This window comes from Melopsittacus undulatus, chromosome 1 (assembly GCF_012275295.1).
Source record: "Melopsittacus undulatus isolate bMelUnd1 chromosome 1, bMelUnd1.mat.Z, whole genome shotgun sequence".
In the NCBI taxonomy this organism is placed as follows: Eukaryota; Metazoa; Chordata; class Aves; order Psittaciformes; family Psittaculidae; genus Melopsittacus; species Melopsittacus undulatus.
Window position 1 is genome coordinate 70,928,860 of NC_047527.1, and position 17,504 is coordinate 70,946,363.

The following is a 17,504-nucleotide window of genomic DNA, read 5'->3' on the forward strand; positions in this document are numbered from 1 at the left end:
GTTAAAAGCATTTATTGTGTGCGTGTGACAAACTGACCCATAAAACATCCTGAACGTTGCAGGCAGCAACAATTAGCCGATACTCGCTGCTTGAAATCGTCAGCTTCCAGAGCCGGTAGCTTGGGAGACGGGAAGTTAAGCAATATTGCTGAACACTGTGCAGCAAGGAGGCAGCTGATGGCCAGGCATTAGGGATGCTTTGCCATGCTGCTGTAGTTAAGCCTGTTACCCACTTGTTTTAAAGCACCCCTTTTATTGTCAGAGGAGTATGAACTCAGCCCTATTAGGAAAACCTATTACTGGGTTGTGACTGATGCTATTGGAGTGTGGGAAATTTAAATTTCCAAGGTGTGCTTGAGATTTTGGGGATTTTCAGTACATGGAGGCTGTTAGGTTGTGAGTTTTCATAATGTATTTATACTTCAGATTCCTATCATTAAATGATCATCATTCCTGGAGAACCTGTGAGACTATAGCAATCTTCATTAGGAGTCTTTCTCTGTGTTTTGCCCTTTTTTACATTAGCTTCCATTACCTTTTTCATTGCCTTAAATTGCTCTCATCACATTTTCACACTTTGATTGGTGGTAGCCCTGTACTGTGTCCCCCTATGATATACCATACTTGATCCTTCGCTGACCAAGCTACATAGCTTAAGTTCAGAGATGGGTTTTTTTTTGATGTTTCATTTTTAGTTTTGTTTTCCAACTTTCCCCTGTCTCCCAGCAGCTTTGGTGTAACTGCCTGGTCTGGAATGTCAGTGTTGGTTCATCTGGATGTGGGAGGGGAATAAAGGGGCTCTTGTAACGAGAGATAATTGACATTTTTTTAATCTAGTGCACCTCTGTATGTGTCATGAAAACTCTTTTTCTCCTGCTGTTGTCAATTCTGGCAAGGCTTTGTGGATCCAGGAGCTGGGGCTTCAGCTAAGAACTTGTTCTCATTAATTTCTTTAATTCATTTTAGCCTTCAGGGCTGCAGAGAAAAACCTGAGGAACTCTGCACTTGCAAGCACCAGGGAACAAACTCACAAATCCTTAAATCCTTGCCTTTCTCACTCTTTATGATTACTTTTTTTTGGGAGGAAGGAGGAAGAGACAGGAGTGCGAAGAGGGTCTATCTTTGTCTTCCTCTGTGTTCCCTTCTAAGTTTGTAATTTCTGTCTAGCTCTGCATCTTGTGCTTGCTCAGATTCCTTTACTGATGGGCTAGGTAAATTGCATTGCAGTTGTTCAAGACAAATTTCATAACTACCAGTTTTTAAAATAATGTGTTTGTTTTGTCATGTCTGGACATTCCAAATTTAGCTTATTTGGCATTGTCCCCGATTGTTGAGCTGTTTTGTTGTTTTACTCTCCTCCTGTTATTACATCAACCACTGTCAAAATCCCAAGGCCCCATTGTATCAGAAAGGAGACTATAACTGCCTCAAAGGTTTTCCCACGCATTAAAAATGCAAATATTTTCAGATACTAATCCTCAATTTCCAAAGACATCTTCAAAAGTGGTCTCTGATCCCTTTCCTAATAATAATTGTGGCTGGACCAGTGCATGCAAATGGAGGGGTGGAGCCGAGTCTAGCTGTATATACAACCCTTATTGGTGTTCCTGTGTTCTGCTCTGCAACGTCTCTGCCCCTTTCCCTTCAGAAGAGCATGTGAGGAAAGGGGAATTTTGTGGCAGTTGTGCTTGGACAACGGTAAATCAAAGCAAGAAGCTAGTAGTACATTGCTGGACCCTATGCTGAAATGGCTTTCTGGCTCATAGGGTGGCCTGGGCTCTCAGGTGACAAGTGCCTCAGCAGCAGTTCTCACAGTGTGTTACTGGGAACGAAGGAGCTATCCAAGCCTTTGGGACCTGCACCATTTTTCTAAATCCTATGGGAAGCTGCTCCCTGGAGCCTTGTTGCGCTGTCTGCCAAGCTTCAAATTAATGTGGGTCTTGTGGTTGAAAGCCTGTGCAGTAAGGATGATGTGGTAATAATTCCTTTTCTACAGAGTAATTTATAATGGCAAACCAATTTAAAATACTCAGTAACTAGCTTGGTTACTTAAGAATTTTAATCAAGAAATTATTATGGGTTTTCTTTGTATTACCCTTTCTAGGCTTGTTAGTGACTTAAATTGTGTTTGCAAGAACTTTTCTACTAAACCTTTCTCTTGGAGCAAATTCAGACAATAAATAATGCAGTCTGTTAGCACAGCTGAGGAAGACTGCAAACCATCTAGGGATAAATTGCACAATAAAATATATGAAAGATAAAGGTTAATGCCAGCAACATCACTTAATGTCTTTCATTACATAATCAAAGGAGTGTAACAGTACCTGTAACTATCTTTTTTTTTTCAGTATATAAAGGATCTCAAAACCAGAAAGGGTTTTTTGCATGAAAAGCAGTTGCTGTTGGGAGGAGCTGTGTGGAGAGATGGGAGCACATTTACAGATTTATAATCAAAACTAATGGGAAATGCTGGAGGAGGGAGGATGCATATGAGGAAGAAAACGTCAACTGATGGTGCTGTGACCACAGGAAGAGTCTCGACCCCAGGTTTGGGTCTGGGTGAGCTGGCTGTTGCCAGGCTGCCTTCCCACTGTGGACTGGTACTGTCAAAGCCTATCCAAACTGCTTCCCAAGCTTTCTCTCTTCAGGCATCCTGCAAATACCCAGAAGCTCCAGCAAAATTCACAAAGGCCTATTGTTACTCTTAAAAGGATTGAAAATTAGTCTTTCTTCTTGCTTTTACCTAAAAATGAGGAATTGAGTGGGAAGATGTGAAAATGTCAAACGGGTCAAATGATTTGTCTGAGCATGTGAGCATTAAAACCAAAGTGGGAAAAAGTGAAGCAGCTTTTAGGGGCAATGGCACAAACTGGGTTTGTTGTCTTTATGTAGGCATGTATCACTTCCAACTGCATTCTGCTATTTAGCTGTAAAATAGGGGAATTATAGGGTAGCAACTTACAGTTTCCAAACCTTCAGTCTCTAAGTATGTGAACACATGTTATAATAAATCTTTTGTTCATGCATGTCTTGAAAACATGCTCTGTACAGTATTTTCTTAAAAGTACATTGCATAGTTCACGCCTTTGTATATAAACAGCTGGGATTTTTGAAGAACCTTTGCAAACCTAGGCCTATACAGAGGGCATTAATACTTCAAGTTTTGAGAAGACAGAAACAAATAATGAGTATCCAGTGGGTCCATAAGAAATACCAATTTTCACACATAGTTTTGAATGACAGAAAAAAAAAAGCTTTAACTTGTTTTTACAAAATTCAGGCTTTAAACTTTTAATAGTACCCAAATTCGCTCATTTTATATGTTCCTTTAAATGTGCTTTTTCTATATACAGCATCATAGACTTTGCTTTTTTTTTTTTTAGCTCATATGTCAAAGTCGCAGTGTGTAATTGTGCTGGTTTTGGCTGGGATAGAGTTAATTTTCTTCATAGTAGCTAGTAAGGGGATGTGTTCGCTATTTGTGCTGGAAACAGCGTTGATAATAGGGATGTTTTAGCTGTTGCTGAGCAGTGCTTAGACAGAGTCAAGGCCTTTTCTGCTCTTCACCCCACCACACCAGCAAGCAGGCTGGGGGTGCACAAGGAGCAGGGAGCTTACCCCAACTGAGCAAAGGGATATTACATACCATATGATGTCATGTTCAGCATATAAAGCTGGGGTAGGAAGGAAGGGAAAACATTCAGAGTGATGGTGTTTGTCTTCCCAAGTAACTGTTAACGTGTGATGGAGCCCTGCTTTCCTGTGTATGGCTGAACACTGCTTGCCCATGGGAAGCGATGAATGAATCCCCTCTTTTGCTTTACTTGCATGCGCAGCCTTTGCTTTACCTATTGAACTGTCTTTATCTCAACCCACAAATTTTCTCACTTTTACTCTTCTGATTTTCTCTTCCACCTGGAGGGAGTGAGGGAGCGGCTGTGGGGCTTAGCTGCTGGCTGGGGTTAAACTGCAATAATAGTTATGCCATTAGTGCAGAGACATGTTTGCTTGATTAGTCACCATGGCCTGAATTCAGCCAGTGTAGCTTACGGCATCCAGCTGAAGTCCAGAGTCAGGAGCCTAGATTCTCTGCAGCTAGCAGAGGGACACAGATGCCTTTGTCATGTGCTTTAGATCTTAAGTTACTCCATCTCTCTCCCTTAGCTTCAGAAAGAATTTAACTCTCTAATATTACCTGGGGTGAACGTGGGCCTGGACGTTCATATGTGACAGGTTCAGCAGCACTAGCCCTCCAAATATAGCTGCTGAAGTGAACCCAATGCTAATCCTGCCCTGTTCTTCCCTGCCCACGCTGCTGTGATTCCTAAAACCTGTCTGTCTGGTATGACCCTCACAGAGTTCATGACTTCAGTATTGGTGTTTAATGACCACTGAACATGTGATGGTACTGTGACTCCGAGACTCCCTTTTAAGTCAAGTGATTTCTCTGACTCTCAGAAATGGGTTTAATGTTTTTTGTGTTGTGTTTTTTTTTCCCCAAGATTGCTGTTCTGAACATGAAAGTCAAAGACTAAGGTCTTGATCTTACAACAGTTGTTCTCCTTTGTTGTTCATAGGCTTTTAAAGTGTACCTAAATATAGTATATGCCAGAGGAGAGAGTTAATGTTGCTATGAGAACCTTAACCTCTGCATTTCCTAGGGTTTTATGTTTATATGGAGGGAAAAAAGAAGTGATCGAATAACTCATAGTTGGTTTTGTTTTATAAGAAAGTACTATCTGATGCCTTGTATAAAAGTATCTGCAATGTATTGTTGTTTGTCTGAAGGGCTTTTTTCCAGCACAAGCTATGCAACGGAGGCAAAAAGAGCCTTAGTGTTGACCTATATATTAACTTCATTGCAGCACTTGAAATTCCCATGTCTTAGAAAGCTGCCTTAATGCTGCTGGGCAAGTAAGGGGGAGAATGGCTGATGCTCTTGTGCGTAGATGTGGTTGAGGGAGTTGCTTGCCAGCCAGGTGTGTGTAGAGTGTGCTTAGAGGCTTTATCAGAGGTTTGCAGCTTTAGGAAGCAATCCTTCCTATTTTACTACTCCTTCAGCTAGACAAATAGCAGTTCACAGCTAACCTGCATGCACAGCTTGAGTCTTGAGCAGCTTTGAGTTGACTGATCCCAATATAACGCTTCCCCATTCCTCCAGTGACTCTGACTTTGCTCTTGTGAGCCCATAAGCTTTGAGTATAAAAGGCTTTTGGGAAAACAGTCTCATCCATAAAAGGTTCCAGTGGAAACAGCAAGTACCTGCTTGGTACATAGGTGCCTTTCTGCAGTAAATTGCTCCTTCTTGCACAAGGTACATGCATTTCAATTCAGTTTTCTTTCTCTTTGCCTCAGTGATGGTATGGCTCTTATGTCTGAACAATCTTGATGAATGAAATTGGGTGATGAAAGTCAAAACTTGCTGGACTGATTTTCAGTTTGTGCAGTTCTTGGTAATGATTCTTCAATGTATTTTAATGCCTTTCTGTGATGTCTCTGATCTTCATCTGTTACAAAGGGAAACTCTTGAAAAAGTACAGTACTGAAACCTTTTATCTACTGGATTTCAGTCAGAGGATCTTCTGATACCTGGTACTGTCTCCTTGTACTTAGTTTGGATTCATAATCCAGGATAATAAAGGATGGCTTGCCCTGATATAGATTACACTGTGATTAATTTTAGATTGCAGAATGCAAATTTAGATCTGTTTGATGCTGAAGATTTTTAGCATAATGTTCTCTAAAAGCATGATTTTTTTATTATAATTGTATATGGTCATAGGTTTTCTTTTGCAGAAAAGGAAAAAAATAGCACATAGAGAGAGGTGGAGAAGTAGTAATGTGACTGTGACACGACTAGGGGGCTTTTTTTTTTGTCCTTATTCCTAATAGTGCTTGTGTTACTTGATGCACACAAAATACTGCAGTGAGGTTGAGGAACTGAGGCTGGAAGATGAAACAGCCATGAGGGTACTCAAGATACGCGACCCATTATATGAAACCACTGAAGTGATGAATATTAATGTTCTTTTAAATTTTTAATTTTTAAGTCTTTCTGTCTTTCAAAAAGGGAAAAGACGAGAAAAAAAAAAGCTTGGGGGAAGAATTCTTCCCAGAACAATGGTGCAGTCTGTTATCTGCTCCTTTGCACTGTAAAGCACTGAATGTTCAGCCAATATAGTGCTCTGGTTGGCTTAGCATTCTTAACTTTAATTTTGAATAGAAGGTGCCTTGTGCTGCTGACGTAATTAGGGCCTTTTGTAAATCACTGTTGCAGGCAGTCTGCTGTTGCATTTCACTGCATTTCTCGGAGGGATGCAGGGCAAAAGTGTCAGACTAACTTTCTGAACCTCTCCTCAGGCTGTTTTAATTATTGCAGTATTTTATTCAGAATGAATTCTGCTTCGTTTTCCTCTGTAGATAATAAGCCCCAAATCAGTTTTGCAAATGAAACAGTGTTTCTGCTGGAAGAAATTTGAATAGGGAATCCTTAACATTTCAAAGTAGTAGATGCTTCCTTGAAAAAAAGAAGGGGGTAAAGGGGGAAGGATAGGAAATGTGAGAGGGTTGGATTTGACCATTTACTTTAAATTAAGTCCTCTCTGTGATATAGGAATATTGTTATCTGCATCTTTTGTCATGGGAGCAAGTTTGAGCTGGAGCTTTGTCGATGAGCTGGTTTCTTATTTGTGATTATACGTCATGCTCTGCAGCATTGTGCGGGGGCATAAAATCCCCTACCTTTCACATGAGCCTCTTGGGGAGTGTTGCAGTCTTGTCTCTGCAGAGGCATGGGGTTTCATCTCACTTCTGTCTCTCTCCTGTCCTCTAGGGCAGGGTTCAGCTCAGGCCATTACATCCCCTCCTGATGCAGTCTTTTATATCTGTGATGTCAGTGGTGATACGCGGCCTTGCGCTGTCCTTGATAGCAAATAGCACTATTAATAGTCAGTGAAGTTAACTTGCTCATTTCTGCGTTTACACTGTCCACCCACTGCAGCTCAGTCCCTGGGCTTTAAAAGGTGTCATTAAAAACCCCCACTCCTGACTGGCCCTGCGAATGGATGTACTTGAAGAAGAACATGGCATCACAGCAGACTGACACACCAAACAGCAGCCACTGTGTATCCTGAACCTGCTCAGGGATTCTGTTGTCCTTCAAGGGTAGCTGGCTCCTGGGCAAGGATCAGGAGGGTGGTGGGACATGTACCCGTGACCCTTCACTTCATACTGAGGGAGCACAGCATGAATGTGCATTGAAGACAGCTGTAGCTTTCTTTCAGCAGCCATACTTCATTAAGTCTTTCCATGCTTGGAAGTAGGGAGAAGTGTGGTGGTTGTCTCACAGCTCTCTTTTCCACCTGCAAGGACTTGAGAGGCACCCTCAGCACAACAGCTTTCCCTCTCTAGCAGGACTCATCAGGGACAAGGATCAGGTGCACCTTGTCCTGTATCACTGCTGTATTCACAGCAAAACCGCAGGGAAGGAGAAGGGGGGGTTGGGGGGGTGGGGGTGGATGCTCCAGGTGTTGTAGAAGTGGCAATTCCACTGCGTGTGCCTGGTGCAGGCTCCCCTGTGAAGTGCAGGGCTGTGCTTCTTGGCAACTAAGGAATGAATGAATGATGTCACCAGGTTGGTTCCTGAGGCAGGAAATCCATCTGAAACAGTTCTGTTTCAATACAGAAAGTGCGGTTATGTGCACAGAGTAAAACCAAAAGGAGAAGGGAGTTCTTTCGACACCACCTTTTGGTTGTGTCACTCCTGTCCAATCTGACTGCGGTAAGAAGTAGAAGAAAAAAAAAAATCCAAGTCCCACCCCGCTCCCCACTAAAAGCAAACCAAACACAAAGGCAACTTTCTGTCTTGCTGAATACTGCCTTTTCAGTGTGCCAGTACGTCCGGGGAGGAACGCGACAGCCGTGCTCCCCTGTTGCACACCGATGTTCTTTCAGGGTGTCCCTCGGGCACTCTCTCATGCCCCTGTCCCACGGGCACTGTGGCAGGGCGCCTGGCACATGGATGTGACGCACCGCTACCCGTGCAATGGGCGCTCACTGCAGAGAGAGACTTGTTCCCTGGACAAGAAACGGAGGCACACGTACACCACAGCACCCCCCTTAACCCCTCCAGTCCAGATTTCTGTGTGTGTGAGGATGCCTCTGACTCGGTGAAGTGTTGGCAGGAGTGGGAGTGCAGCAGTAACACTGTACAGCGTGCATGCCTTCCCCAGCGACACAGCAACCGGGATCCCCTTCCTCACTCTTTCTTCTCCCTTTCCTCTCCCCTTCCTCTCCCGAGCCTACTTCTGAAAGGGCTGGCTCATCCCTGCTGTCAGATGAAGCCGTTTCCTGAACGCGGGTTTGAGTCACTTGGGCTGGATGAGCCTTTAACTCCTCCCTCCCTGGGCTTCAATTTGTGCGGAGCGGGGGGAGGCGGGCGGGCAGGCAGGCGGTCGGTCCGCTGTGGTGCGGTGCTGCCCGCCGGCCGCGGCCATCGCGGATCCCGGAGCGGAGCCGGGTCCGCGGGAGGAGAACTTGAAGTGCGGAAGTTGCGGGCAGATGCCATGAGCCGCTGCCAGGCCGGGCTGCGGGCAGCACGCGTGTGCCGGTGCCGGTGGACCCCGGATCCCCGCCCCCCGCCTTTGAACTTGGGAGCTGGCGGAGGGGTCTGGAACGGCCCTGGGTGGTCACAGAGAACCCAAATTCCCTTTGTAATTTCTTCTTTTTGGGGAGGGGTTGGGGGGGGCGGGAATAATTTGGAAGTCTGATAGTGTGTGGGAAATGATTACATCAGTCGGAGGGAGGGCTAGGATTGGTCTACACGGTGTGGTTTGATTCACTACCGCAAAGATTGCGTGTAACCCTTTGAGTGGAGCTCTGGCAGAGTTGTTTCCCTCCCCAGAAACAGTCCCCATAGCAGGGGCTACGTGACAGGTAGGGCACCGCCACCCACTGACACCGCCGGCACCCCGGGCGCCCAGCCGCAGGCTACCAAGGGTCGGCGGAGGCAGAGAACAAACTCTCTCTCCAGAGGCAACCTCTATTTAAAATGCCATCTTGTTCTTCCGACTGCTGCCTTTTACGTGCCGTTGAGGTAAGATTTTCCATCTCGAATTACCATCCAGGTTTTTGTTAGATTCCCCTGCTAGGATGCAGAGCGTTTCTAATGTGGAGTTGATTTAAATCTCAGACCTGCACGTTCGCAGAGAAATAATTTTGCGGCAAGTGCCTCTCGCTTGAGCAGAACAATGCAAAGAGGGAAGCATCTGTATAATTCAGGAGGTGGGGAGAGGGTTCCTGACTTGTTCTCTCATCTCCATTAATATTTAGGATGTGCAGCGTATGCACATTTGGTTTCAAACTACTTTCGAGCCCGAATCAAAAGAGGAGTCGGGGCAGGGAGAGAAATGCGCGTGGACCGTGCTAGCTAATTGATCTGCCGGCAAACTGCGAGTGGGACCTCCCCGGGAGAAACAATCAAAAGTTAGTGGGGAACAAGAGAGCCATTTTTAATCTTCAGGGTCTCGGCCTGCTCCTCTGTACATGTTTGGAGGCCTCCGACGGGACCACAGAGACAATTGTGTGTGTTTAACTGGATGTGATTTCTCTCGGCCACTGTTGCCCAAGTACTCTCTCGATACTGTTTCACGTTTGCTTACCTTACACAGCTCTACACAGAACCTGCTCTCTCACTTTTCTCCCTGTGTATGCGGTCCTGTTAACCCTGCTGAATCTTTGTCTAGCGCAGGGAGGTGTTGGGAAGGGGGGAGGGGAGCAGGGCAAGGGGGCATCGAGAGAAAGTGTTATAAAGTGAATCATCCATGTTGTTTGTCCTGGCTGCCAAGGTGCTTGGAACCCTCACGCTGAGAGGATGACTTTCTGCAGTAGCTGTCTGGTTTCCTGATGTTCAGAGCTGTTGATCTGTAAGTGTACCCTTTATGTTGCAGGATGTAAAAGTCTTTAGTGAAGATGGAACAAGCAAAGTGGTCGAGATTCTAGCAGACATGACAGCCAGGGACCTCTGTCAGCTGCTCGTTTACAAAAGTCATTGTGTGGATGATAACAGCTGGACTCTAGTGGAGCATCACCCTCATCTAGGATTAGGTAGGGAATGGTCAAAGGGGTGGTGTGGTTACCTGGGAACATAAAATATGTGTAATTCGTATTAATGTGCTTCCAGCCGAACATTTTTCTTTCCACTGCTTTTATTTGTACAATTAGCTGAAGTCGCATACGTGCTTTTTGTGTATTACAATTTCATGTGTTAAGCGTTTAAGCCATTTTAAGTCCTTCCCTGATTTCCCATCCCGTTTTTTTATTATAAAAAAGAAAAATAATTGTCCAATCTTCACACCAGTGCTCTGTTGCTACCTTGCTGTGTCTGAAGCTATTGCAAATAAACAGCTTAGGCAAATGAGGCTTGATCCTTAGAGTACCAGTCCTGTGAAACAGCTCAGCTCATCACCAGCTGGGAGACCTGGGTGAGCAGACTCAGCTTTGCATACCTACAGTAACGCTTATGAAAGCTAGACATGCTGAGCTGGGGGAGGGGGTTGGCTGAACTTGACTTGAGGCAGGGGAAAAAATGGTACCACCCGCAATATCCATGGGCAATTTCTGGACCAGCAGTGGCATCTGCTCTCCAGGCAGCGGCTCCTCCACCTGATTGAAATTAAGGTGTCATGGTTACAGTTCCAAGAAGGCAGCAAGAGGAAGAACTGTGGGGAATTAAATAACACCATGAATTGGTTTAATTACAGTACCTGGAAGGATCTCATGTTATTCAGGCTTGCTTTTCCTGTTATTTTGTGGCACTGATTAGTTGCAGGGTTCTGCTGTGCAGCTTGCAAACGCGTATCGTTCAGATACGCTATCTGTAATTCTGCATAGCATACAATAGCGCTTTAGAAAGTGTAGCATTTGGGAGTATTAGTCAATATAGTTCACGGGGAATTCTTTTCTAGAAAATAGAGGAAGACAAATCATAAGCTGTGATTGCCAGCGCTGAAGCTGTGAATGCTATCTGTAGCTAACAGAGGGGTTTATGTTTAAAAATGTAAGTCAGAACCACACAAGTAAAAAAAAGGGAAACAATTTGCTGGAGATGTAATGCCCGAAACTGGTACTGTTAAACACAGATAAATTCACAGCTCTCTAAAACAGCACTCGGGAAAAAAAAAGAGAAAATAAAAATCATAGGATATCCTGATTTAGTGGCGTTATTGGGTATCTTTCCTAATATAGAAATACCTTACAAAATCAGCATGAAACACTCAGTTGTATATGTCCGTGATATACTTTCAGGTTTGAGGACATAGGACGAGGTGAAGAACAAGGGTATAAATTACAGAATCGTTCTCTCCGTAGTTCAATATGCCACATACACGCTTCTAAAAATCTTTACAGATTTTCAGTTTTATCAATGCTCATTAAACTACCAGGCTCTCTTTTTTCTATATTCTCTTTCCCATCATTGCTGATTACCAAGGTATTGTGTAAACAGAAGCCTTCTCCTTTGTAACCAACATCCTTCTCCTGCCAGATTCATTCAATGATGCCACAATTCAGTGTTTGTGACATCACAATAGCTTCCATGGTGACTAATTGTGCTGTCAAACTCTGGTGTGTGACATCTCTGAATGAATCGGGCAGGAGGCTGATTAGGAAATCAAAAGCTTCTGTTTACACACAAATAACTTGGTAATTAACAATGATGGGAAAAGAGCAAGACACTTATCAGGCTGCATTTATATACAGGGGGACCTGCCTGCTTTGGACCTCTGTTTCACATTGAAGCACAAAGCAAGGCCCTGGCTGTCCCAGAGAAATGGGTTGTGCAGGCTGGGGCTTCAGCATCCACCAAACTGTGTTCCGTGGGCTGTGCAGTAGATCCGTGTGGAAAGTAATGCAGCCTTTGAGGGTGTAAAAAGAACGGACAAAGAAGAAAGTATTTAAAGCATCAAAAAAAGATGTCATGATACAGATTTCACATATTTGAAAGGATGTGGACAGGAAAGGGAATAAAAGAGTTCATTTAACAGGAGGCAACAACATCCAATTTCTTGGCATATATTCATATATATGCTAAATGTACCATACATAGTATATATATAGTATATGACAACATGCAATTTCTTGATGTCACTGAATAGCTGTGACATATGCAATAAACTTTATACCACCTTTCTTGCATCCACCCAGTTTTGGTTGCAGTTTGAATTTTTTTGTCACACGGCTGCTTATTTCTGGCTTCTCAGTAGCATAGATGCTTCCCTGTATCCCTGAGACTATCAGATCAAGGTAGTAACCTCTTTGCACTTTAGGTAAAGTTATTACCAGGTGTCTGGTTTTCCATATTTTTCCCTGTGGAAATAAGATTGCTAGTGTAAGTGTGAAACAATGGTGAATAGATACTTAGCAGTGTGGAAAGAAATATGGTTTAAGAGCAGTGAGAATTTTGTGTTTCCAGAAGACAATATTTCTTACTCAAAACATCTTTGCCGGCTTAATGCTGTAGGCAGTAATCTTGAAGCCCACCAAAAAAGGTGAGTTACTTCATTAAATTCACTCTCTTTTTTTCCTCCTAGTCTTGCCTAATATTACTTGCCAAAAGAGCTCAGTTTGCAGAAGCAGTTCATCTTTTTACTGTTGGGCAGACTGAGGACAAGAGCAAATTTTTGAAGCCAGCTGTATATTTATCATTGTGGTGGCCTTCTAGGTCCCAGTTTTTAAAGAACCACTTTCATCTGACTGCTTACTTTGCACACATAGTCAAGCATATTCCAAATAACACGTGTGCTTGCAAATAACTTCAAACAGCTATTGGACAGCAAGAAGTATTTGTGTTCTCACTGGAGGCAATGCTATGGCAAGCTACCATCAGACTTGCTTAGATTTAACATGTGCAATGGTTCCACCTGCACTGTACCACTAGTATTTAAAATATTTTGTGGTCAAGATTTAAGCAGTCTGTAATACTTGAATTGGTGCCATCATTTAATTCTCAACTAGGAATACACCTAACCTGTTCATAAAATGTGGTATTCTCCCTATATACTTCTCCATGCTTAACTACCATAATTTAGAATAGGAACCGAGATACCTCTTTTGGACATTAACAGAAATAATAATTATGAAGACAGACTGTCACGATAGTATGTGTCTGGAAACTGAAAGGATCCCTACAAACAGGCCTTATTTTTCCAGCTCCAGAATTGACAGTACATGATTGTACAGGAAAGTAAATTATATATAGAGTTAGAAGAAAGAATTGCTGCATAGTTTTGTACATAGATTTTCTTGCTTACGTGTGCATTGAATTAGATTTGCCTTAACCTGAGTGAATTAAAAGTGGAACAGTTAGAGCGCTTGCTAAAATACAAAAGCAGCGTGGGCTATTTCACACATCAATCCACCTGTCATTTGTAGTGATTCTCTAATTGGGAATTTTGGGCCATGCCTGCAAGTTGTTCATGATGGAATCCAGCTTCTTTTCCCATCTTGTATCACTTTATATTTCTGTAGGAATTTATACAATAATACAGGGCAATTTTCTGGGGAGAGGGGATGGGAAGTCTGTCCTTTTCTTCTGGGGAGCAGCTAGAGAAGACTGATTTAAGCCTGTCGGATAAACTAAAAGGAGACATTTCTGGTCACTTCAGAGAGTGATGCCACTTGAAGATAAACTAACCTGTTGAACTTAACAGACTGACATCTGTGCTTCTAGTTTTGTAGCAGGAATCTCAAAGCAGGGCTGAGGTTGAGTTGCTGATGTGTCAAGTGGCAGTTCATCCTAGTTGTACTGACCAGGTGCAAATTACCAAGTACTTCTGAAGTGCACAGCCTCTGTGAAGAAGCAGCAAACTGACCAGGACTAGCTTCTGTTTTGCATACACATGCTATGAAATGCTGCACCTTTTCTTCAGGGTGGCTTTCACCATCAGAATAAAAATGTAAACATTAAATCAGCAGGAGTATCACCACAGAATCTCACAAGGGTCTTGATTTGCCAAAAAAAAAGACATCTAGATGAGTTGCCTGAGTCGTCTAAGAAACAGGCACTGGGTATATTTACACAAACTAACAATCAAAATACAAAACAAAAAGACAAATGTCCATCTGTACTGCATTTCCTCAGGAGAGAATGAGCAGGATATGGTTTATACTTGCCCTTAGGTGAGCAATCTTTAGTGCGTTAGGAAACCAAGGACTGCAACTTTGTGCAGTGACGGAAGCAGGCAGATGCAGAACACGTGGTCTTTCAGGGCCCATACTGTGGTTAAGATTCATACCAGCATAATTAGATGGTTTTTGGAGGAAGCATAATTTAAAAACCATAAAGGCCCTCCACCCCCATAGGTCCACTGTCCTCATCACAGTGTGGAAGAGATTGGGCTTTAACCAGTTGCTTAAAACCATGTCAGTAGCAACAGATCAGCAGCAATACCTGGAACTTCACCTGTGAAGCCCCTAGGTAACATGAAGGTTTAGGTGATTAATGCTCAGGTGGTGGGAAATGCTCTCAATTAACTACTACCAAAAGCAGTATTGTCACATACATTAGTCAAATAACTACCCCTTAAGAAGTATTGTTCTGGCTAATGTGTTAAGCAGCAGCCCTTAATTTGAGAGCAGCCCAGTTAAACCTTTGAAACATAATCCATATCAAGGCTGGATGTTGCAAATGCAATTTAAATGCTGAAGTCATCCATGAGCTGGTGGTGACTGACAATATAAATGCTGGTGTAAAAGACAATGGGATCATTCAGAGATGGGTTAAATTTTCAATCGAAGAACTTACTTTAATCTGCAAAACTGAATAATTCATGTGACATTCAGGTGCCTGCTGTTTTTTGAGGTACCCGTGACTCCTTGCTCTCTAGCCCCAAAAACCCCAAGAGAACCTGGGTGGCAGCCTGGCATTTCTAACCATGGGAATGCGAGGATGCAGGAACACAAAGTGGCAAAGGTACTCTGCAGACTGCTTGGGCCAGCAAGTCACATGTGTGTTGGATAGAGCTTTGCGAAAGTGATTTTTTGTTTGCCTTTGTTTTTTATTTACTGTTATATAAGGGGTGAAAGTACTGACTATTCAGGCTTTTGAAAAACACCTAAATATTTTCTCTGAAACTTTTGAAGATTTGCCAAGATAATGAGTTCATTAAGTAGCACACACTTAGCCCAGTTGCCTTCTTTAGAGTTACTGCTTTCAGTGAATTGGATTTGTTAAGCTATCTGTTCATGCTTTGATGTGCCATTCTTTTGACCAGGGCAGTGGTGGTTATGGGGAGTTACCTTGTAACCAAATCTAGAGCAGAAAATTGCCCTGTCATGTGTACAAAACATTTGTCTCTGTCAGTATTCCTGTAAAGTAGATCCTGTGACCTCTTTCATAATGAACCCCATTGTCTAGCATCTACAATAAAGGCCTGAAGTTCACCTTGAAATGAACTGGTTTTATAGAGTGTAATCAAATAGGACACTGTATTTCTGTGATAGTTCAGGGCCTAACGGTGCCCTTTGCACAACTTTTCCCCCTTAAATCTGTACGCCTTTCCAGATCCACAGCATATAGCCAGCACCACAAAACGAGGTTCATGTGTATCATTTAAGCTACTGCACACAAAGAAGTCTTATATCCTGTTCTTTCCCATCTCAAAGTCTGTGCTTATGAAGCCCTGATGTAGGAAGTCTTGGAAGAACACTGCCATGTAACAATAAACTTTGCAATACTTAAGCCCTAGCTCCTTTTAACACCTCATGGTGGTGCAGTTTGAAAGCTATAATGTGTTTTGCTAACTTCTTAAAAGGCAATAGAATTACACTGGGTTGTTTTACTCCTGTTCTGTGAAAGTTAGTCTTGCTGCTTCTGCTGGTTGGCTGTGTGTTAACATCATGTTCTTTTTCCACAGAGAGGTGCTTGGAAGATCATGAGCTTATAGTTCAAGTTGAGTCCACAATGGGAAGTGAAAGTAAATTTTTGTTCAGGAAGAATTACGCAAAATACGAATTTTTTAAAAATCCCATGGTGAGTCTCGTTACTTCCTTGTTTTCACCACAGAGAGGGATGGATCGCAGTAACATTGCTGGGCCTTCTACATCTTAAGCATCGATTAAAAACCAAAACTCAACCAACAAACAATTCCTTCCAAAGAAATTTTAACCGATGTTTAAGGTCCTTGTACCCTTCTCCCAGCCTAAAACCCTCAAGTTACCAAATCTACTTGTTTCAAAATGGCCATTATGTTGGAGAGTGACCAAGACAGGGAAATCTCTGTTGGTTTAAGAAAATCAGAAGTACAGTTTACTCATTATCTTCAAAGTTACTTTATTTGAAGCAAATTGATCACACAGCATGCAGGATCCAAACCTTTTAACTGCTGACAGTAATACTTCAAAAAAACACCTTCTGGGTAACCCCTAAAGTACTTAAGGCATTTCCAATTTATTGTCATACATGTTGAAAAGTGTCTCACCTATGGGTGTGCTTTACCAGTGTTCTCTGCTTTCTTTTCTGATGACAGTAAGTTGTCCTCTCTATGTCCTCATGTATATCCATGTTTGAAAAGCATTGTATGTCATAGCTATACTTATTCCTGGATTTGTAAGATTCTTTGAATGTTGTCATTTTAAACTGCTTGCAGTGTAACTGCTTATGTGAGGACTGCTTTTCACATTTTATCTAAACAGTTAAAACCAGTTGTTGGCATGAACTGATGTCAGCTGGTGCAACCCTTCTAGGTAGCTGATGAAGGATAATCCAGAGGGAGTTTAGGTGAGAACAGATTTTTGGTCAGTCAGGTATTTGAAGAAAAAAGATACATGAAGTCACATGAAGATTTATTGCTGAAGTTACTGCAGATGATAAATTCATTCCTGTCTTCATAGACACTAATGCACAGTTGCTGTATCTTTGCGCTTGTGCTTGCATGTACATTTGTCATCTGCTAGTGCTTGTTTCAGAGGCTGTGCCTCAACTTACTGTGTGAAACATTTCTATACATGGGAGTGTTTGTAATTTTTTACTTGTGTCGATCTTCCCATCTGATAACCTATGAATGTCTGAGTGTTGTGCAGAAATTTTGGTATCATAGGAGCTAGTACATTGGCTTCATGTGGTATACTTTAATTAATAACAGAGCATGGAAGTAAAACCCAGAATGCTTGGCATTCAGTCCCAGGCTCCTGCAATCAGAGAATAAATCATTCTTTTAGCGTAAGAATGTGAAGGCTCCCTATCCGTTGCATTAGCTGTTGCCATATGGCACTGTTTCTGCTCAAGAGAGGCTGGTAAATGTTAGCTTTCATAATTCATTTTGCAACTTACCTGGCAGAAGGGTGGTTCCTCTTCATCCCTTCTCTTTATGCCCTAAAGCCTGAAATACTGCCTGAAGAGTGATGAATGTTCTAAACTGGAAACCTTTTAGTTGTGATTCATCTTGTTATAATCAGTCATTGTTTTATTTCAGACATTTCTGCATGTCTTCATACTTCAAATAATGTTT

At 42.6% G+C, this 17,504-nt stretch overlaps 1 protein-coding gene across 2 annotated transcripts in view; it reads left to right on the top strand.

Moving 5' to 3' along the window:
- GRB10 (growth factor receptor bound protein 10) overlaps positions 1-17,504 on the top strand; it is a 147,000-nt gene that overhangs the window by 111,904 nt on the left and 17,592 nt on the right. For both annotated transcript variants that reach the window (XR_004549616.1, XM_034062829.1), the window contains exons 6-7: positions 9,948-10,104; positions 15,912-16,027. Coding sequence is in view for 1 of the 2 variants with exons in the window: in XM_034062829.1 (XP_033918720.1) it covers positions 9,948-10,104; positions 15,912-16,027 (273 nt within the window). In the remaining variant the exon portion in view is untranslated. The remainder of the gene's footprint in view (positions 1-9,947; positions 10,105-15,911; positions 16,028-17,504) is intronic.